This window comes from Simochromis diagramma, unplaced genomic scaffold (genome assembly GCF_900408965.1).
Source record: "Simochromis diagramma unplaced genomic scaffold, fSimDia1.1 OVJJ01000682.1, whole genome shotgun sequence".
NCBI classification, from domain to species: domain Eukaryota; kingdom Metazoa; phylum Chordata; class Actinopteri; order Cichliformes; family Cichlidae; genus Simochromis; species Simochromis diagramma.
Window position 1 is genome coordinate 1,687,355 of NW_024387359.1, and position 23,068 is coordinate 1,710,422.

General features: G+C 40.9%; 1 protein-coding gene across 1 annotated transcript; it reads left to right on the forward strand.

The window, feature by feature from the left end:
- The first annotated feature begins 403 nt into the window (after nucleotides 1-403).
- On the forward strand, nucleotides 404-22,160 carry LOC120718715 (homer protein homolog 1). Its single transcript, XM_040007360.1, has 9 exons — nucleotides 404-1,638; nucleotides 12,089-12,245; nucleotides 14,678-14,809; nucleotides 14,898-14,990; nucleotides 17,636-17,778; nucleotides 18,474-18,633; nucleotides 18,728-18,838; nucleotides 18,958-19,038; nucleotides 20,605-22,160. Exons 1-9 carry the CDS (start codon nucleotides 1,634-1,636, stop codon nucleotides 20,791-20,793), a joined length of 1,071 nt encoding a protein of 356 aa, XP_039863294.1. The 5' UTR covers nucleotides 404-1,633; the 3' UTR covers nucleotides 20,794-22,160.
- The last annotated feature ends 908 nt before the right edge of the window (nucleotides 22,161-23,068 follow it).

A 23,068-nucleotide genomic window follows, 5' to 3' on the forward strand; every position in this document is an offset into this window, starting at 1 on the left:
TTCTTGGGGTTTTCGCTATTTAAGGTCTTTACCTTACAATATAAAGGACTTGAGACAACTGTAGTTGGGATTTGGTGCTATATAAATAAAACTGAACTGAACTTCAGCATGATTTCAAATCATGATCACAATGATCACATGATAATTTTGTCTGTGACAGGGTTGAAATCCAAATGGATTTAGTGAGATTTAAATACCTAATAATGACTTTGTGCCTAAAATCTGATCAAAGTACAAAAAAATGTGTTTTTTATACAAAAATATATTTTCTTTATTGTTACTGATATAATATAATATAATAATACTCAGATGTTCTGAGTACCATTGCGTTATTGTTATTGTCCTCTTTTATTTACGTCAGTTTATTTTACCCTCTACCGGATGTGAGGACATACATACTGCCAATAACGTCAAAACTGCAGGCGTTAACGTAACGTGATGACGTCGTTGGTTAATGCTTCCCTCTGAGCAGAGGCGGCGGATGGAGCGGAGCTGATGAATGAGATGAGGGGCTAACAGAGGGCAGACGGGCTGATGATGAGAGAGGATGAACCAGCAGCTGAAGGAGCATCAGTGTCCTATTCTCCCACCATCTCAGATCCAGTTTACGCGAAACAACGCAAACAAAATAAGACGGAGAAATCTGCTCGTTTGTGAATGAAGGAAAATTTTGTGGCGAACATCGACGTCAGTGAAGCTGTTTTGATTTTTTTTTTCCTCTTGGAGGAGGGCAGGACGTGATGATAAAACCCGGAGTGTGCTCCAAGGGCTTTTTTGTGTTCTCTCCAAAAGCAGCGGAGATGAAGCCCCGTCTGGAAAGAAGATGTCTGTCACCACAGAGCGGCGTTAAATGTCTCACTTGCGGCGGTAAAACTCTTTAATATTTCTCCGATTTGAGGATTTTAATGGCACAGAGGACTTCAATCAAGAGCCAGCGACTTAAAGAGGGATTTATGAGTGTCGGAATTGAGGGGTGAATGTTAATTTTTTTTTATCCCAACGTCTGCCATCCCTATTCAGATTATACACCAGCCAACGGAGCATTTATAGCCAGCTAACGTCACATTTAGAGACTATAGGCAGTTTTATTTGCTAAAACACGTTAACATTTTTCCCCCTCGATAATTTCACTCTGAATTTAAAAGCGCAACACGATCCCTTCGAGTCTAATGTGGTTATAAATCACACCATCCGTCTGCTGTCAGTTTTTTTCTTCTTCTTTTTTTTAATAGCCCGAGTTGAGCTCCATAATCCTGCATTACTGTGGAGTTTGGTTGTGGGGTTTTTTAGCTAACGGCGGCGGCTACTAGAGCCAGAGCAGCGCGCGCGCGTGTTGTCAGTCATCATGCGTGCACCGACACGTTCGCACGGATGAAACCACCACCTAAGCCAAAAATATGATGCACCCAGAGGGCACAACAACACGCCGAGCCATGTCGGACTGAGAACAGTGAGAGTGGGGCTTCGCCGGGCTGTGAGCTCACACAAACAAGCAGAGAGCGGCTTTCAATTGAGAGGGAGAGCGGATAAAAAAAAACAAAAACAAAGCTGCAGCTAGCCTGTCCGCACAGCTCTCAGGAGACCGCTGAGAGGATCATTTTCGACTCAACTTAGAGACCGAAATCCAGCTATAATGGGGTATGTAAAGTGGTGGTTCAGTGGAAGTTGTATTTCTCACTCCCCATGTCATGAGTGTGGCACACTTTGTTGTTGCAGATTTCAACACCCACAGCTGCCAGTCTGCTAGCTAGCCCCCCTTTGCTAATTAAATCAAGCACTTTTGTCATCCCTTCTCCTCTTACATAGAAAAAAATTACTGTAAACCACTATCCCATCATTATGTGCACCTAAAGCCTCCATACGCTGACATTTCAGCTTACAGAAGCCAATAAGGATGAGGCTGCGATGAAGTAAGCTACTGATGATAGGGAGAGCATATTTAATGTTTTGCCATGAGTAAATGTGGAAGGAGGGGGGGGCTCCATCACCACAGCTCCATTGTGGTGCTTACATGTGGCCGAGCCTGCAGATGTGTGGTGATTCTCCTGATCAAAAGCGACCTAGTTCCCACTCCAGATGATGTAGCATGTGATTGGTTTGTTGTCATATTGTAGTTGGGAAGGAGGAGAAGGGATTGGTGAATCGCTTGCCTCCTCATCCTCTGTAATTCTCAAGGCCAGTGGTTGTAATCCAGTCAACAATCAATTTCTGAGTCGGTCAAAAGAGAGTATGTCCTACAGTATGTGTTTACACTGTCTCAATTAGCAATTCTCCCTGTTCCTGTCCTCTTTGTGCAGTTGTTGATCTTAAAAAGGCTCAAACGTCATCAGTTCAAATGTCACTGGCATGTTTTTGTTTTTTGAGTGGAAACTGAAACATATCTGAAGTTGCAGCAGTGACACACCCCTACCACTGGAATTCAGTTAGGACTTTGTAGTAAACAACAGCAAACATAGTACATCCAGCAACAACACAATAAAATCCCTAAAATGACAATTACAAAGATTTTATCTTTACTGGCTTAAAAATGGGTGCGCAGCTTCAGACAGTTATTCCCATACTGTTATTACAATGAGTCTGTGATATTGTAGAAGTCTGTGCAATTCATGTATTTTATCCTTATGCGGGTAATCTCTTTGATGTATGCCAATTGAATGCTTTTAAATAAAAAAAAAAATTACATATGTTGATATTTTTAAGCCTTCGTGCTGATAACAGCTGGAGCCTTTTGGGTGCACCTTTGTGCCTGCATCCATCTGTCCCATTCCTGTGTAAAGTCACTGCTATTTTCCGGTAGAACTAAAATGATAGTTCAGTAGACAGGCAGGTGTTTTGATGAGCAATTAACCATCAAAGTGATTTATTTGAGCAATTTGTTAAAAAGTGCTTTTTCAGATAGGAATATTTGACAGGTTTATGGGAAGATTAGTGTGTCTGGGGAAAAACAAGACGTCGTATGCAGAGCTACAGCAATAAATCGGCTGATATTTGCTAATTTTTTATGTAGATGGCTCTGTTGGTGTATTTCCCAGATGATAAGCAACAAGAAATAGGCAAAATTTAATGTTTATTTTTCACATTTATTGCTAATTGTTTTTTTTTTTAAAAGTGAAGTCAAATGGGTGTCTGAATCTTTTTAAATATTATTATAGGTCAGAATATTATGGGTCTTAAGCTGGCGCTGTGAGCTGTGGCTGATTAATGAAATGTTTTTGTATATAAATTGACATGTTCTCAGCTGCTGTTTTGTGATTTCAGTTGGGTTTCCTCAAGACAAGCCAGTCTTTCATAAGTTCTTTCACTTCCTCTATGAGCTTGTGTTATTTTCAGTGTCAAAGATGAGTCGTTAGAGAAGGGCTCGGACTCTCTGAACTTCTTACATTCAGACAAAGAGAGCATCAGTGGAAAAAACACAGGACTTCATTATTGTCATGAGAAATAGTTTGAAAGTGTCAGGCGAGCCGAGTGTCCCACGCTTGCTCTTTCTCTTTTGTCGGCTGCTGAAAGACTAGAGGTCTGTGAGCGGCATATGGGCGTTTGGGACTGGAGGCTTCGCCTTGCCAGGCTCCTGCTGCCTCCCTCTGCGAGTGGGCTAACCCACAGGGATGCTGCGATCGGATTGGGCGAGAGAGCGTGTAGGAAGGAGAGGGAGCGACGGAGTTGGAGGATGTTCACAGCTCATGACCACATGGGCAGTTGCCATGACAACGTAGCAGCTAAGTTAGTAATGCGGAGTTATTATTCCTGTGCATAGCAAACACGGGCTGCAGCTGTCATTGCTTTCACTCAGTGGAGTTTTGGCTTGTAGTCAGATTTGTTTTCAATATTCTTCTTGATATAGTCCTTCATATATAGTATAGACAGGATAGGTAAAAAATGATTTACGATTTATAAAGAAGAAATAAATGAATCCAACATAAAATTCGAGACTTAAAAATAAAAGAAATTTCAAAGTTCAGCGGGGGATCAAATAATTTTTCCACTGTATACATCTCTTATATCTGTGACCTGTGAGGCACAACTTTTACTCCGAAGACAAACCTCCAGTTTGTTTTTTCATGTTTCACGAAAGCTGAGAGAGTGTTAGCAGATAAGTCAAGACTTCAATGCTTGCTATGAGCAACCACAGCAATCTGCTAATGACCAATGCAATTACAAAGAGGGCCTTCGTCCAGAGTCCTCTTTGCAACCGATTTTATATAGCAACAGCCAAATATAAACCAATCAGTTAGGAAATACGCATTTTTTCCCGCCTTTTGACCAGAGGACGGCAGGTAGTCGCAGATCAGACTCTAGTGCTGTGTGATCGAGGCGCAATGTGCTGATAGGCTGATATCAGCCAGCAAACCAAACATCAGCCAACACCTTTGTTTGGGTTGTTAGGATTGGGTAGTTTGTGATTACCCGAATTAGTGATAGTTGTTGTTTTTGACAGGAATGGGATTAATTTGCTTATTTAATAATCTGTTGACTGTAAAAAAGAAAATAAAACTACCATGGTAGATACTATATCGGTAAAACATAAGCACTAATAGGCGCTGGCCATGTTATGCACACTTTAGCAGCACTATTTTTTTCTTCACAAACCATGGCAGAGAGTAAATGTAAAGAAGTCTCCATCTAATGGATTAGTACTGAAAAAACAACGTCAATTCATGACGAAAATGAAAAAACTAGACCTAAAACTGAATGTGTGGTTGTGCACCCTGTTCATTTACTACCGTCTGTTATCCCCACCTGTTCATTCATTTCCTGGCTGCGGGCGAAGGTGCTCTGCATCCGATTGCTCTGTTTAGTTTCTTGCCAGTTTTATCAGTTTTAAAACCCAAATAATCCCAAACAGAAGATTAAATATTCTTTTTGCACAGCTGATTCTTGTGGACTTTTCCTTCTTACGCACATGCACACAGACACACAAACACACAGAGCATGCATGTGCACTCGTTTGACTGGCTGCTCATAAAAGTCCAAGCATTTTCTGATAATTATTTTAAGCCAGACTGGATTAATGAAATGCTAATATATAAATGGTTGCATGAAAATATACAAAATTTAAATGTTTTTTTTAATAATGACTCTTTTGCACTATTTTTGCTGTAAACTAAATTACACATACTATGTATTAGTGCAGAAACAATTGGCAAGAAAAAATGAAGTTTGCTGGATTTAAGCTCTTAGATGTGAATAGTTCTGTTTGTTTGTTATATTCATAGATACTTTATTTATAGCCAGATGAAGTGGTGAAGTTATTAAGATTAATCAGATTAGTTAACACTTCAAGTTGACGTTAGTTGCATCCCAAATATGTGACCGATTAAGGAAATTGTTTCGCATCAGTCCCCAGACGTCATTAAATGTGGCAGGTATCAACAAACCTCAGTGTCCTGAGTGACTGTGACATGTCCTAATAGAGTCTTTGTCATTGGAAACTAATCTGAGCATTGTTTCGGTCACAAACAGTCCACATCTTTGTTTGCCACCATTGAAAACACCAGCGCTCGTGTGTGTCTTCTGTTGCTGTGAATGTTTCTGCTGATCTGACGACATCTGCACTCAGATTCACGTACAAGTACATGTCATTGAGACTCGAACGCTAGGTTTCATTGTGAAAAGGGATTATGGGCTAACAATCGCCACGCTCTCATGGAGACACACTGCACCGGGGCAAAGTTTGATCTAGGCCACACTGTCAGACTAATGACCTGCACCCACTTCAAGCCCCTGAAAAGCCACAGCTAATTGAGACGTTGACACAGTGACCAGCAATGCCTTTTATTCTTGTTTAAGAATTAATCAAACGTTGATTATATATGGCTTTTAAATTCATTTTAGCTTTGCATTAAATTCATTTTCAGTCTGAATAGCTTTACCTTTCTTTTTTTATGTGTTTGTTTTACAGCAGCCACATTAGCTAGGATTATGTGCTTAAATTGGGAAGAGTTAAAAAAAAACAGAATTCATTTGATCTAGCGGTGAGATTCTTTACACTATGGCTTTAAAACCAAGCACAAAAGAGTTGAGATTGAACTGAATAATACCTTTATGTGCTCTAGTTCCAATAGTTACCTTACCCATTTTTCTATTGGCTTATAGAACTATTTTAAAACCACTTGACTATATATTTGCCTTAAAATCATTAAAAGAAATGGGATAACATTTGTCAGATTACTCAATTCATTCAACTGAGTAGCTACTTACAAGTTAGATTAACAGAGTCCAAGGTATTACATGCAGCAGATAGTTTCAGGATATCTTTCTGTATTTTAGTTTAATACAGGGGAATGTCACTGATACAGTTCATCACCAGTGAATTATTTTGAAAGTGTGTAATTAGCATCCTGCTGGTACTAAACATTATCTGTGTTGGCAGCCACAGTGCTATTGCATGAAGTGCAGCCGCAAATATTTGTGAATATTTTCTTTTTTGTTACACAGATTATTGTTGTTATATGAAACTAGGGATGCACTGATCCAGCTTGATCCGTTTTATTTGTCTTATTTATTCGCACTTGTCTTTACAATCACATTGCCTTCCTCCTTGGTATATTAGCTGTGCACCAGTTTGCTGCAAACAACATGAAACTGAATTGATCTGTCAGGAACATCTGATCTAGGTTTTTGAGTCAGGATCGGCGCAATAGCCAAACCAAATATTGCATCACCAGTTGAAACATTAGAAAGTCAGTCAGAGGTGATGTTAGCTTAATTGGCTTGCCTTGACACAGCTTTAAAAAACAGCTCACAATAGTTTAAAAAATTCATGAGCCAGTTTGTGCTGTTCTAATTATCTTGTCCGAAACCTTGCTTGTTTTGCATAATATCTCATTGATAACATCTCCTGGTAGATATCAGGTTAGAGCTGCTGTAACCAAATCATGTCAGAGGAAGTCTTTATTGTGAACTCTGACTCGCACGTAACCTCCAAAGCAAAGAGTGCTGTTGCATTCAGTCTCTCCTAGAGCTTTACTTTCATCCAGTAAGCGCTTCTAATGAGTTTATGTCCTGTAGTGTATTTATATGGTTCTTTACTTCCAGCTTGCATGAGCTGATGAAGCCGGTGTGACTCCCATGTACACATCGTTACATCATTAACTGTGTCAGTGTTTAAATAAGCCTCTGCTCTGCTAGCTTAATTAACACAGTGAGATGTGACAGGATATTCCCAGAGATGGGAACAATAGCTGGGCTCAGAGGAGTCATGGAACACTTAGCTGCCAGACAAGGAATCATATCTACTTTCCCTAAAAGCCTGGCAGATAGACATCTCAGAACCAGAACTGCATTAAAGGAGCCATGTTGAAATAAAGAGCTTGTTATAGTACTGAGCTACACACAGAGTTACTAGCTGCATTTAGATCTGTTGTCTAACTTGAGCAGCTTTTTGACTAATTGTAACTAGACTGAAGCTGCAGTCCTCTCAGGACCATGTCTGTTTTCGTCTGGTAGCCCAGAGCGTGAAAGTCGATCTCTGTCAACCCCGACTTAATCCAGTACGCGCTGGAAGTAATACCCATTTTGCATGTTGATATGACACTATCTGTTTCAGATACAGTAACCAAAGCGTTTGTAGATGTCACTGTCAGCTTTACCTTTTGTTAGCTGTAGCAGCATTAGTTGGTCTGCGTGTAGTGCCAGCTGTTGATCATTTCGAGAACAGTCATAATTTTCAGATTGGAGTTGAAAATCTATTTTAAGAAAAATTGAGATTGTATTTCTAGATAAAAGTCTGGAATTGTGCTTTCACATTAAATGTTTTTGTTATTTTTGCACTGTTGAGTACAGTCTCCATCTTTATGTCTGTCCCTTAAATATTCTAAATATATCTGCTCTTTATTTCCTGTGGATTTCCTTCATCACTGTGACCAGTTGCACCCAGAACAGTCAAAGCTTGTTTTTAATCCAAGACCCTGGGAGCTTTTCATCCATAGCAATGTTTGGAAGTCATCCAGTATCTGCTGATCTCTGTATGTTGGCACAGGTGCTTCCAGGTCACCTTTGGCTTCATTTGTTCACCTCATCTCAGTGTGCACCCCGCTGGTTAGGACCAGCCTGCACACACTTGCACATAAAAAGTAACAAAAATATAACACCATGTCAGTTTTCCTGTCAGAAGTCACTCTGGCTTGTCAGGTGGAGCTGTGGCTGCGATGGGTGCTGCTGGTGTGAAAGAGGCACTTAAAATGAAAGTGACAGCCAAACAGCAGCAATCAGCTCCACATCTGCACCTAACGAACGGATATGGAAGCATACCAAGATTCCTTCAGTATCTGGACCCACATGATCATGATAGTCCAATGATAAGCCTGTTTTTTCTAACAAGTCTAATCCCTTCTATCTCCGACAAGTTGCTCAGCAGCATCACCAGCTTTTGCTTGCTGTAGAGCTTTGCTGCCGATGGGTCCTGAGGTCGTCCAATCATCCCTGTTCATGTAGAGATGTGCGTTTTTTTGTTTCTGTGTGTACTCTGCTGTATTGTTTACCTCCATTATTTAAGAAGAATTAACTTGTCTCTGCTTCTTTTGCTGCTTAAAAAAAACAAAGCTTAATTCCAGTCTGATTTTTTTATCAACGACACACTCAAAAAGAGACAGTAGGTTTCAGAAGGACAATAAAAGATGCCTCCACAGTCAAGCGCAGTTATAGTGGTTGACTGCACAAATCATTTTCTGGTCCCTGAGACTAAAACATGTTTCATTTGTACAGAAGAAAAACATTTTTCTCCTCTATAATTTCTGCTAAGTCTTTACTTGAAATGCTGTTCACATTTTGATGTTATGTGCAAAGTGCAAAAGTGAAGTATACCTCGTAATGATACATCTTAAAAGGGGGTGTCAAGCTTAATTTAAAAGAGAACTGCCTCGGAGGCTAGATACATGCAGTTAAAGGACCTGCATTTATCTAATGTGAAATGCATGCTGCACCTAATCTTCTGTGTACATCTTAGTCCGTGTCCAAGGCCTCAACCAGTCATCCAAATCTCCATTTAGTCAAGCAAGCCTAAAAGTCTTGCTAGCTATGGCTTGTGGTGGTTGGTGTGTGGATAAGCACATATTGCTGTGCAGACCACAGATTAATTAAAGTGTTAAATCTAAGCTGGACTAAATTTTGTAAAGGGCAGGATTTTGCACACAGACTTTGATTGAAATATGACATGAAGGATACTGTATTATGGCTTTCAACGTTTCCACATTTGTCATTTTTTATTAATTTTTACAAAATCTTTGAAGGTCTTTCATTTTTATGTGCTTTCTAGAACATTTTTGTACTGGCAGATGTCTTAATGATTTTGTCTACATCAGTTTGGGTCTGTGTCAGATTATCTTGATATATAATGCAACTGATATCACAATCAAATGCCCATGCATTCCACTGTTCCAGTTACATTAATGTAATCTAAGTCCCTACATTGTGGCTGATTGCATAAGTTGTATTATGTTCACCTTTGCCGGTAGACACACTTATGCACTTGCTCTCAGTGTGAATGGCTGCTGGCTTTTTTTCTTCGTCCATTGTTCAGCATCTGCTAGTTCAACAACAGAGTAGGTCTGTGAATTATGGATGTGCGGGGATGAGAAATGGTGTCTTCTGATTCATTATGTTGTTTGAGACTTCCTTTCCGTGGCAGTACAGGACAGAGTTGGATATTTCCGTTTACATGTATGCTTTAGCTTTGGCAGTGCTGGTAGGTTGGTGCACCACTTTAGTCACTACAGCTGGGTGGACCACTAGAGAAAAACATTGTTTAAAAATCATTGTTTAGGATTATCCCGTGAGATATCTCAGTATCTACCAGATGATTACAAAATGTCTCTGTAGACGGATACAATTTGGAACTGACATTTATGCCGCTTTTGAATGGGGTCACATTAACTTGTGAACACACAGGGGCCTGTTCTCCACATGTGGATTAACCTTTTATCCGGATGAGCAGTCCATAGTAATGGAGACAAATATGGGATTTCCTGCTACTGCTCGTAAACAGTTCCGAATGAAATAAAGAAATTACACCAAGACCTGTGATATGACACAAGCAGCAGGGGATAAAAAGTCAAAATTGATGTCCTGCCAGTTGGTCCATGGAGGTAAAACCACCTCTTTAGTATTTTATTCATAATATTCATAGTAAATATTCTGTAATCAGATAGCTTAAAAAAAAAATTTGTTCGCAATCTTTCTCCCACACGGACAGTGTTTTCTGACTAATACACCAGGTGAGCAGAGAAGCCAACATATTTAAAAGAGTCTTTTTTGTTCTTTTGTCTTTGTTGTGCTGCTGTTTGCTCTGAATATTAGGGGATAACGGATGAAAGCTCATTATCACAGTGGACAAAGGAGGGTACAGTTGATCTGCTTTCAGCTTTATACCACCTTTTTTTAAATGATGGTTTGTGCAGTATTAGGCTGTGACCTTTTGGGAAGCGACTGAAAGAATGAGTTGTCAGAAATTAGCTTCCTCCAAAGGGTCTGTGTGCTCTCCGATAGAGGCAGAGTGAAGAGCTCCATCATTCAGGAGGGACTCCTTTCAGTCAGTGAACAGAAGTACACAACCAGTACACAACCAGTGTTGGTCTCAGATATTTTTCATTGCTGTCTGACTGTTTTTTCCTGATCTAGGGCACTTTGGGAGAAAAGTAAACTAGGATTTTTGACGCTTTTTAAGGACCAAATACAAACCCGATCAAAAGTTTAAGACCACTTGAAACATGGCAAAAAAAAAATATTTTGCATGTTTTGCAACTTTCCCTTTTTGAATGTGGTCGGGTTGTTGAACTGCAAAAGCAGGATCTCTTGCAGTGCGCCATCGCTGATGAGGTGGGACGCAGTAAGACAGTTATTTGAAATTTCTTTAATTATCCTGAGGGTTATGAAACAAAAAAGTCAAGTGGAAAAACCCCCCAAAATTTCACCAGCACTGAGGTGGGGGATCCAATTGACGGTCCATCAAGACACTGGACGATCCTCAACCTAAATTAAGGCCATTACTGGTGCTGACTGCAGGCCCATAACCATCAGACAGCTTCTGAGACTGGAAGGCTTCAAAAACAAAAAATGTCTTCAAAGGTCTCATCTCCTTGAACGCTGCAGAACTGACCGCTTGGACTTTGCACTTTCAGAGTACCAAACATGGGACATTGAAAGGCAGAAGAAAGTTTTATTCTCTGATGAGGAAAATATTTGACCTTGATGGTCCTGATGGTTTCCAACGTTACTGACATGACAAGCAGATCCAACCTGAGATGTTTTCTATGCACCACAGTGGAGGGGGCACCATAATGTTCTGGGGTGCTTTTTCCTTCAACGGAACCATGGAGCTTCAGGAGGTGCAGGAGCGTCGAACGGCCGCTGGCTATGTCCAGATGTTGCAAAGAGTGTCCCTCGTGACTGAGGGCCCTCGCCTGTGTGGTAATGACTTGGGTTTTTCAACAGTACACAATGCCTGCAGGTCAAGAGACTTCTTCCAGGAGAATAACATCACTCTTTTGGATCATCCTACATGTTCCCCTGATGCAAATCCAAGTGAGAACCTTTGGGGATGGATGGCAAGGGACATTTACAAAAATGGACAACAGTTCCACGCAGTAGATGCCCTTCGTGCAGCCGTCTTCACCACTTGGAGAAATGTTCCCACTCACATCATGGAAACGCTTGCATCAAGCACGCCACAACGAATTTTGAGTGATCAACAATAAAGGTGGAGCTACTCATTACTGAGTTCATGTTTGGAACTTTGATTTCTGTTTTGTGGGAGTTTACAGGTTTATTTTGGAGGTGTGGTCCTAAACCTTTGATCAGCTGTTTCAGTTTAAGCGTTGTTTTCAATAAATTGCATGCTCAAAAAATGTTTTGTGTCAGTCCCATTTCTTCTTGTTGCATGTTGAAGCTCTACTTGGAACCTTGTTACAATCTAAACATGCAAAATATGATTTTTTATGCCATTTTTCAAGTGGTCTTAAACTTTTGATCCGGACTGTATTTCTCTTGTTTTTCCTCTTCCAAACTACTGTTTAATTGAATCGTTCACATCTTTAAACCATCCTAATCTGAAACTTTTAAACATCCTCATCTGTTTCTTCCTCTCTCTGTGCAGAGAGCAGCCCATCTTCAGTACGCGGGCCCACGTCTTCCAGATAGACCCGAACACCAAGAAGAACTGGGTTCCCACGAGTAAACATGCCGTCACAGTGTCGTACTTCTTCGATAGCACCAGGAATGTATATCGAATCATCAGTCTGGATGGATCCAAGGTGTGTACAAGTAAAGCCAGTTCTTAACCCGACCTGGTACAGGATTGCAGTTTTAACCTATGTTTACATGTTTATCTACATCCTTTTGATTTCATCGAACTTCTTTTACGTGCTTTGCTATAGTAACATTATTGTTTGGATATCAAACAATTACGTATTTTTATCGTAGAAATGCTTTCATCCACCACACATTCCACCACCCAAGAATAATTTTTTGGATTTCACCAAAGTGGAAGTAAAGCACTCTTCCGCAGCGTGTCTTTTGTCCCGTCTCCCTCCCTGAACCTGGCTCTGCTGGAGGTTTCATCCTGTTGAAAGGGAGCTTTTCCTTCTCACTGCCAAGTGCTTACTGATACAGGGCAATTTGATTATTGGGGCTTTCTCTGTATAACTTTTCATGTCTTTACCTTACAGTGTAAAGCACCTTAAGGCGATTGGTGTTGTGATTTGAGGCTATGTAAATAAAACTGAATTGAATTGAAGTTTTAATTGTATATAAATATATTCATATAAATAATTGGAAACACTGGTTTTCCATCAGTGCATATTCTTTGTGACTGCTGTGCCTCAGACGGGCCTCTCTCCTAGAGCAGTGAAGTTGAACTCAGGCCCGTCATATCTATGTGGCAGTGATTATTTTAGTCTTGAGAGAGGTGCAGGGGTGGAGTTAGCATAGTTATGCAAGAGTCTCTATGGGTGACTAGCGGTGCTGTTGTTGAACCAGCAAGTTAGCTGTGCTGTGCTGGAAATAGCAGCAGTCGGGTGGGCTGGTGCTTGGAGGACATTATTATCCAGACAACAAGAAGGATTCTCAGCAGAGACACACAATGACTGGTGTTACTTGCAAAGTTCCAGAGGGAGCAAACTTTTGACATGTTTGACATGTTAGTACGCCCATGGATCCTAGAAATACACAAAAAGTGGTTATAACCTGTTTGTTAATAATAAGAGTTTTCAAAACTTTATAGTGAGTTCATCCATTTTTTGGCTTCTTGGTTGCACATTTAATAATAATAATTGCATTTATATAGCGCTTTTCGAGACCCTCAAAGCGCTTTACAATTCCACGATTCATTTACTCTCACGTTCACACACTGGTGGAGGCAAGCTACAGTTGTAGCCACAGCTGCCCTGGGGACAGACTGACAGAAGCGAGGCTGCCATATCGCGCCATCGGCCCCTCTGGCCATCACCAGTAGGCGGTAGGTGAAGTGTTTTGCCCAAGGATACAATGACCAAGATCGAACCGGCAACCTTCCGGTTACAAGATGAGCTTCCCAACCCCCTGAACCACGACTATTTTGGTTTACTCAGCAGCAGCAAAAGCAGGCAGATGTTTTCAACAACAGGAAAAAAACTGTCCGACATGCAACCTGCTCCAGCTGCTAGCTGCTGAGCTTTTAACAGCTCAACAAACACAGTCATGATTACTCATAATGTTTCTCCCTCACTGCTGCTGATTGTGTAAATGAGCAACTGTTTGCAAGTTCAATTAAAAAGTTGATTTTATGTCAGTAGTTTCTGCTGCCCCCAAGTGGTTCATGAAATTGATATCACAAGCTAAAAACATAGCCACTTGCAAATTGTTGACATTTGCCTACCCGCTGTGTTCAGATGCTTATTTTGAAAACCATGAATGTTTGTTTCTGCTCTTCCCTTCTGTTAACTTTCTTACAGCCTGTCAAATTTTAGAAACCACTGTTATGTGTTACTGTAAGTGTATAACTAATGAGAAACATACATATATATTTGGTAAATCAGCAGTTTTTTCTACCAGGTCAGACTTTTTTTGGAGGTTTATCTTGGGTGTTTGGTGAAGGAGTCAAAAAAAAGAAAAATCACTGCACTCATAAAAGTTACTTTTTTAAAATCTAAAAATTCCCATGAACCATATTGCAAGTCTAGAATGATCCTGCCTTACTTACTCCACTACTTGGGCAGATTCCATCCAAGAACTAGTGCAAATTTTATTGTTTTTATATTGTTTTAAAGACCACATGTACAGACTGAGATACCCATGCACCTCCTCACAGAACCGCTCTTTAAATTCAGTGTCCATCATGTTTTCCTCTGTTTGTTCATGTGCACTTACAAAGTAGTTGTCACAACACATTGGAGGGTACACATGGCTTCTGCCCCATGATGGTAGGCCACTCCACACTGCCCCGGACCCCTCCTGCTGTAGTGGGCTCATGTCACTCTTTTGGTCTGCGCGCGGCCATCCCTGACCACCAGGCTTGTGCGCTTGGATCAGGTTTTGACAGTCTGATGGAGTCATTTCCTACTGCATAAAGCTCAAGAAAAGCAAGCATGCTGACCTTGAGCTGACAGTGATTTCTTTTCTTTAGCTCTAAACTCTCGTTGGCTTGAATAAGCTGCTCATGTGTACATTTGATTATGACGTTCTGTCATGTGCAACTTGTCCCCAACAGGCCATTATAAACAGCACCATCACCCCCAACATGACGTTCACCAAAACATCGCAAAAGTTTGGCCAGTGGGCGGACAGCCGAGCCAACACTGTCTACGGCCTCGGCTTCTCATCAGAGAGCCACCTGGTTAAGGTGAGAAACTGCCGATGCCTATCAGAAACCAGAGCTCGCTGCTCAATTGCCAGCCGTGCTGTAGTATCAGTTGTTTCTGTTACTTCAGTTTGCAGAGAAGTTTGCAGAGTTCAAGGAGGCGGCACGGTTAGCCAAGGAGAAGTCTCAGGAGAAGATGGAGCTCACCAGCACGCCCTCTCAGGTAACAGACACTAAAAACACTACCGCTGCCTCAGACCTAGTACCACCACCACAGGTGATGCAGAAGTGCTGACAACTTGTTGTAATACAAACCCAATTCCAAACTGTTGAGACACTGTGCAAAGTGTAAAAACACAATGCAAGAATTTGCAAATCTTATAATCCCATATTTCCCTCATTATATAACATGAATGTTTAAACTGAAAAAATCTGCAATTTTAAGAAAAATGCTGGCTCATGTTGATTTTTGACAGCAGAAACACATCTCAAAGAAGTTGGAACAGGGCCGTGTTTGTCACTATGTAGCATCTTCTCTTCTGTTAACGACAGTTTGTAACCATCTGGGAACTGAAATATTAGAGAATATAGACAAAGCTAACACGAGTAAACACAAACTGCAGTTTTTAAATGATGATTTTATTTACCAAGAGAAAAGAGGTATCCACACATACCTGCCCCCTCAATGGAATAACTTGTGCCACTCCTGGCAGCAATAACTGGCAATGAGTCTTTCATGTGACTGTGGAGGAATTTTAGCCCTACTCTTCTTTGAAACATTGTATTAATGTAGCTCCATTGGTTTTTGTTTTTCTTCTTAGCCTGTTGAGGGTCATGCCAAAGCATTTTAATCAGATTTAAATTTGGATTTTGAGCTGGATACTGAAAGAAAACCTTCATTTGAGGTGGAGTTGCTGGTGTGTTTCAGATTGTAAATTGAAAATGAAAATTCTCCTTCATGATTTTCTCAGTAGACATTAGAAATTGTTGTTCCGTACGTTTTGGCGTCCCAGGTCCTAAAGTAGCAAAGAAGCCCCAGACTATCACACTACCACCACCATGTTTGACTGTTGGTATGGTCTTTTTATGAAATGTCGTGAGTTTTACAGCAGATGTAATGGGACTCAAACCTACCATCAAGTTCAACTTTTGTCTCATCAGTCCACAGAATATTTTCACAAAAGTTCCCAAGATGTTTGTTGCAAATGTGAGATGAGCTCTTGTGTTCTTTTGGTCAGCAGTGGTTTTCTCAGTGGATGCCATTTTTGCCCAGTCTCTGTCTTATACTTAACTCATGAATACTGACCTAAACTGAGGCAAGTGAGGCCTGCAAATTTTTAGAGGTTGTTCTCCTGGATGAGTTGTCAGTGCGCTTTCAGAGTAAACTTTGGTAGACTGGAACCTTGGAAAGGTTCACTACTGTTCGAAGTTTTCTCCATTTGTGGATAATGGCTCGCACCGTGGTTAGTTGGGGTCCAGAAAACCTGAGTTTCTTTAGATTGTGGTGTGAAGTGTTGCTTTTTGAGATCTGTAAACCTACTTCACTTTGTCAGTTTGTGAATACAATAACTCAAGAACGAAGTGAAAGTGGCCTCTCTAAGAGGATCTCTTTGTACTCAGTCACATTACTGTTACTAGTAAACTTAATTTGTTACAACATGTTCCTCCAGCTGTTTCTTTTGAGTACCCTTAATTTTTGCAGTAGTTTTTTCTGCCCATCACAACTTGAGACGTGTTGTCGTCGAAGTCAAAGTGAGCTTGTTTTTTCTTAAGATGGTACATTTTAATACAGTCTACCACCATCACACTTTTTCAGATACTTGCAAGCCAGGCACGTTATTCGTTCCCAGATTTCAGACTCAAGCCCTCTACCAGGCCCTACACTATTAGAAACTCTCCTACAACTTAGTCCAACCAATATAGGGCTGATCACCGTGCTTTACAATGAAATGTTAAACTTGACACGTACCTCCTCATCCAAACTCAAAACACTATAAGAAGAAGACTTAGACTTAGACTCAGATCTCAATCTGCTAAAGACTGCTGTTTTAAAGTATATATCTCTAATATGGTCACCTGTGTGAGCTGTGGGCACAGAGCCACGCCCATCTACTGTTTAAACCTGCTTACAAGGGGCAGCCAATCAGAAGATAGTTGACTAAAAGGGTGCACAAAAACCTTTTTTGACACAGGGTGAACATAGGGGCTACACAAAGGGTCTGTATAAGATAAGATGATTTATTATTGTGAATCATGCAAAGCTATCAATTCTTAGGTATCTCTATGAGGTGAATGAGAAGTTTCTTTCTTGAGATATTACACATTGTATTTGCTAATATTTAAATGCTACCATTCTACTTGGAGAGCCCTAACTGTGGAAATCGCTGCTGTGTTTGCCGTGTTTTGCTTTTTTGTGTTGTTCTCGGCATCATGTTCACGTTATGCTGCTGTAGCCACTAAGCTAACACCTTGTGTGGCCTGTTTTGCCTCCTTTTGCTCTCCCAAACGATTCGTCCTCAGGGTGGCACCGTAAAAAGGAATGTGTTGTCAGTCAACAAACCTGTTATAAAGAAGGTAAAGACAAATGGAAGAAAAATTACTTTGTTGTCTCAGATCTGACAGCACCTTTTCCGAGTCTTCCCCGAGTGTTGACACAAACTGGCGTCTTTGTATCCCCCTTCCTGTTTCCATCACCTTCCGCCCCCTAAGCTAAGCTAACTTGTCGTAGCTTCTTATTTAGCTTACAGATGTGTGTGGTGTCAGTCTTTCAGTCTTAACTCTCAGCATCAATTTCTCAAAGTGTTGAAGTGACATTTTTTTTGTTTGTTTTCTTTTGTTTTTTTCACTTTCACAAATGTGCCAAATCAGGAGTCAGCCCCAGGTGATCTGCAGTCACCTTTGACCTCAGAGAGCATCAACGGTACAGACAATGACAGAGTTACACCAGATACACCTCAGCACCCCGAAGCCAGAGCAGAGCCTTCCCAGAATGCACTGCCCTTCTCACACAGGTAAACCAAAGTTCACTGGATCGCAGAAACAGTCGCACTTCTTGTTTAGTAACGTGTAACATCACTTTTCAGCACTTTATTTTAGTTCAGCTGGGTCTTCATTCATATTAAACAGTCTGGAAGCCTGAAACACAAAGAATTATTCATGGTGGTCAGCTCTAGGGTGCACAGAGAGAAAAATTCTGTTGGTTTTGTAGGGCACCTTTTTTCACAACACGCACACTTGAGTGGAAAGATTTATTCTTTATTTTTGAAGCCTCTGTGTAAATGAAAGAAGATGAATTTTCATGGTAACCAAACAGAATCAGCTGTCAAAGAATTATTACATTTAGCTGTTTTTGCCTGAAATTCCCACATGATCAGCATCTTTGCTCATCCCACCGGAGCACTCCACAGATGCCTTGTTAATTTGCATTATGGTCACAGCAAGCTGAGAAATACTGCACTTGTACATCAGCGCATAGTCCTGGTCCAGCCTTTGATTGGCTCTTTGGGACGGGACAGCCACCATCTTTTCTCTCATAGATTTCCATTTAGAATAACACGAAGCTGAAAATAAGCACACATGTACACACCTCGTGTATAGTAATAATTACACCAAAAGCTGTTGAATGTCACTGTGGGTTTAAGAACATCCTGAAGGGCGTTTTTCACCTTTTTCCAGTTATTCCCTTTCCTCCTTTGTCCATTTTCAGTTCATCCAGCATTAATAAGCACTGGGAGGCAGAGCTTGCGGCGCTGAAGGGGAACAATGCCAAACTGACGGCGGCTCTTCTTGAATCTACAGCCAATGTCAAACAGTGGAAGCAGCAGCTGGCAGCCTATCAGGAAGAAGCTGAGAGGCTACACAAACGGGTATCACTCTGTCCCTGCACACAGGAAAGTTACTCACTGCGTGATCCCATTTTACCACGTCTGAATGCTTTTTCTTTTCCTTTTTGGATTGCAGGTGACGGAGCTGGAGTGCGTGAGCGGCCAAACGACGGGGATTAAATCTCAAAAGACTGAACTCAACCGAACAATAGAAGAGTTGGAGTTGGCTTTGAAGGCTAAAGAGGAGGTACAACGAGTGCTTGTTCGTCCTACTGGGTTGAAGTCGTGGATTTTGCATGCCTGGACTTTGATTGGTGCGTTTACCATCTGTTCTGAGCTGTACACTCTTTCTGATCATGCTTGCAGGAGTTGGAGAGACTTAAAGCAGAGGTGGAGAGTGCCAATGAGTTTAGGTCTCAAAGAGATTCCCTCACACAGAGGCTACAGGTGAGTATTGCTCAATGGTCATGTGTTGCATAAAGATTAATGCAGTCTGTAAATAGTGAGTAAAAATAGAAAGAGCAAAAAAAGGACTCCATCTATGACCATCCCAAGTCCAGGAAGTGGTGCCAGATGGGTTGCAGACTTGTCTTTTCCTCATAATAACATCAACAAATATAATGAAATCAATCAATTTGTGCATTATATTAATTTTTGTGAAAACTGCTTGACCACACAGTAACAGATGTTAATAAAACAGTTACAAACGTGGTTCTGTCTTTGGAAACCAGGTGAGGGGTGAAGTGAACTTTTAACGAAGGAGGAGCTTGTTTCAGACTGTGTTTAGTATAAATATTTCAAAAATTCACCGTATATGTAAAACATGGATTGTGGACCAGTATTTCAACGTCTTTTGGCGTTTGCTATCTTTTTACAAAACCATATTTTTTAACCAACTGGCACACAGAAGTGCCAAAAACTGCAGTTCCTCCATTGGCCACTTAAGTCAGGCCTCATAAAGTATCATGGCTAACCTTACAGCATTAGAAAGAATGCTTATAGCCTGGTAGAGATTAATTTGCCGTGCATCCAGATGTTGGAGTTAGGGGTGTGGCCACAGTGATTGACAGGTTTTCTGATACAGGCAGTTGCAGCTCTACGTCTGCAGCCCCTTGGCTGTGTGTGTGGTGGTGTTGTCTTTTGGTGCCGCTTAATGGCATTATCTGGCCACAAGTGATAATGCCATTACCTGTTTAGTGTTACAGCCTCACTGTGTATGATTCTGGATACTGTAGCTCCTCTGAGGAAGAAAGCCTCTAATCAGACGTACTCCAGTCCATGTCACAAACATGTGACTTCAAGCAGATAACTCGAAAGTTTGTTGCTCTATAAAACGGCCCTCTGTGAAGCTAGAACGTCTTATTATCCCTCAGTGATTGAAGGAAATAAGAACAACCTTTGGTTTCTCTTCAGCACTGTAGCGATGTATTCCTTTAACCTTAATGACTTCATGAATGTCTTCACAAATGAAATTTTAACCATCGGAGAAAACAATTATTTATAGCCACCCCACAGACGTATCATTATGTACAGCAACTTTCAAAACTACTGATATTTATTTAAGCTCTTTCTTTCTGATTGATCCGAGGTAACTTCAGTAATTACTTCCTCTGTTTGTAGACCCCGTTCCTTCAAGACTGCTCAAAGAAGGCTTTGATGTTAAATATGATCAATCTGTATAATGTAATGGACTGCGTATCTGTGGCCAGTGTACTCCTAGTACCCGATAAAAGAGGAGGCTTGTGTCAGGAAGGGCATCCAACGTAAACATTTTTAGAAAATCCAACACGAGGTTCATTAATAAAACGTCCATACTGCATTGGTTGAAGCCCGAGTTAAAAAATATTACCAGTGCTGCTAACCAGCAAAGACAAAAAAAAAATGCGAATGGGTCACGAAGGCTTCATAAAGGGCTTGTTTAAGCTAAACAATGATTTTCAGTGGAGTCCCAAATTACAAATATGAAGCTAAAAATGTGCGTTTTTAAAAAACGTTGTGTGTCGTTTCTATCAGGAGACGGAGGTGAGAAACCAGACGCTGGAGGCCCAGCTGACTGATCTGGAGCAGCGTCTGGAGAGCAGCCAGCTGGAGCGGGAAGCCTTTCGCAAAAGCCTGCGCTCCCTGCTGGAGCTGCTGGACAGCAAAATCTTTGAGCTGAACGAGCTGCGGGACGCACTGGCCAAGCTGCTGGAGGGCAGCTAGACGGAGAGAGACGAAGACTGTGCCACCACCTCCAACCACCTCCACCAACACAGCAGCCAGCGCCGAGACTTTTACCGCATGTCGGCACTCACCTGCTCACTGACAACTTGAATTCTCTCTTTTTTGTTTTTTTCCTCCCACACACGTGTAAAGGTTTACACACGACTTTATACTTTAACACACATCCACGCTCAGATCGTTTACAAACCGCCATGTGAAGCCTTCCCCTCCGCTCCACTCTGGACAAATCCACAGAAGCTTTCCTCGCTCTACGGAAACATTAAAGGCGAAATTCGCTTTTTTCTTTTAAACGTTGCTTTGGTGCGTTCAAATGCAGTCACTCAGAGTCTGCGATTGTTCTTGTTTTCTTTTCTCTTTTTTTTTTTCCTCTTTCCGACTTTTTTTCCAGGCACAAATCTTTATTAAAACCCACGTCGCCATCAGCCAAATAAACTCTGAGATCCATTCGGTTATTTGTTGTGTGGACTCGACACAAAGAGGATCCGGAGGACGTCGGTATCTATCGTGAAATATTCTTCTGAAATATATGAGCAATACAAAAGGGCAGCACCAGAGGGTTTAAAAAAACATTTTCCACTCTCACTTTCAGGTAATTTTACTCCTCTCGGATACGTTTAAGACATCGAGGTGGGATTTTACTCAAACGTCTTTTCTTTCTTTCTATACGCTTTTTTTTTAAGGATATAACAGATTCATAGTGCACTTGTTCATGTGTGTGTGAGTGAGTCAGATGTTTCATTTCCCCTCTTTGTTTCTGTTGCGACATGAAGTGCAATGATTGAATCCTTTTTTTTTGTTAATTTATTACTGAAATTTGTGACGATGATGATTATTATTATGATGGAAGTTGTACAAAATCAAAGTATCTTTATTTACATCTCATTTTCACTTAATCTTTTTTTATCATGTGGTACGTGAGTGTCAAGATGTTGAAACCTGGCAATATTTTTGAGCTGTTTATCGAAGGAAAAAGGAAAATGCGGCGGGTTGACTGCAGTTTTTTTTTTTCTTTTGCCAAATAATGTTTTCCTGTACAGATCTGAATTTTTGCTGATGTTGCCTTTGGTACAGACATGCATCAATGGTAGCTAAGTAGCGGTACTTTTTATTTGGTGGGATTTACTATTGCCAAAAATGAGAGGAATACGATTCAGCGTGTACACCTGAAGAACACTATTTAAGGGCTTGTTGTTAGCGCGGGTACATTCGGGACACTTGGATGGATTTTTGTGCTGTAAAGGGAAAAAAGAAACATTTGAATAAGACTTTGAAATACTGATTAAACCACATGCTTACAGACACAAATTGTAATTTTGAGTTTTTAATAAAAGAAAACCAAATGAAAATGCTGCAGTTGTGTTTTAATGAGCATACTTCACAGTAAACCAGCCCTGCTGTCATAAACCTGGTTAAAATAAACCTGACTGCAGTTGGACTTGCCTGGTTAAGTTTTAACTTGCGTCCTATTTCAAAGCTTGTTCTTTGGACTATTTAAGTACCAGCATACCGTCACTTTTCCAGGCATTCAGCATGTCAACCTGAAGCATTTAAATCCATGAATGTTTTTGTTTTTGCATCTCAACTAGCAGGAAACGTTCCCACAATGTTCTAATGGTGTTTTGAATGGACCTGTCAAACTGAAGGACTCATCAGGTACTGGCAGGCCAAGCAAAGTGCAGCTCTGGCAGCAGCTGAAGCAAAACCTCAGGTACAGACATGCATCAATGTCTGTACCTGAGTTTTTCCTTCCCACTGTCACCAAGGGCTTGCTTGTAGGAGGTCGTCTGATTGCTGGGGTTTCCTCTGTATTATTGTAGGGTCATATAAAGCACCTTGAGACTAATTATGTTGTGATTAGGTGTTATATTAGAAAAACTATTTGAAATAAGGTCTGGGAAGAGTTCGTTGAGTTCACTGACAAAGAATTTTGGTCAGGTTTAAAGCAATTCTGGCAAACAATCTCAGGAGGAAACAGTACCCACACTGTATAGTGGAGTGCTGGTGATTTAGCTACGCTGTGGAAAGAATAGTTTGCTTCTTCTTTGAGGCTTGAGGAGATCCTCAGAGTCTGGGGATGATGGGGAACAGCTCCTCAGCAGTGTCTACTCTGGATTAGCAGACTGGGTTGGTGGGTTTCCTCTTTAAGAAAGGGAGCTATTAAAACTATTAAAAACACAGACGTGTTGTTTAATTGTCTGTCTGTGGGAATAAACTTGAAAACAGCGATTCTCAGGAAGGTGAATAAAAATGATTT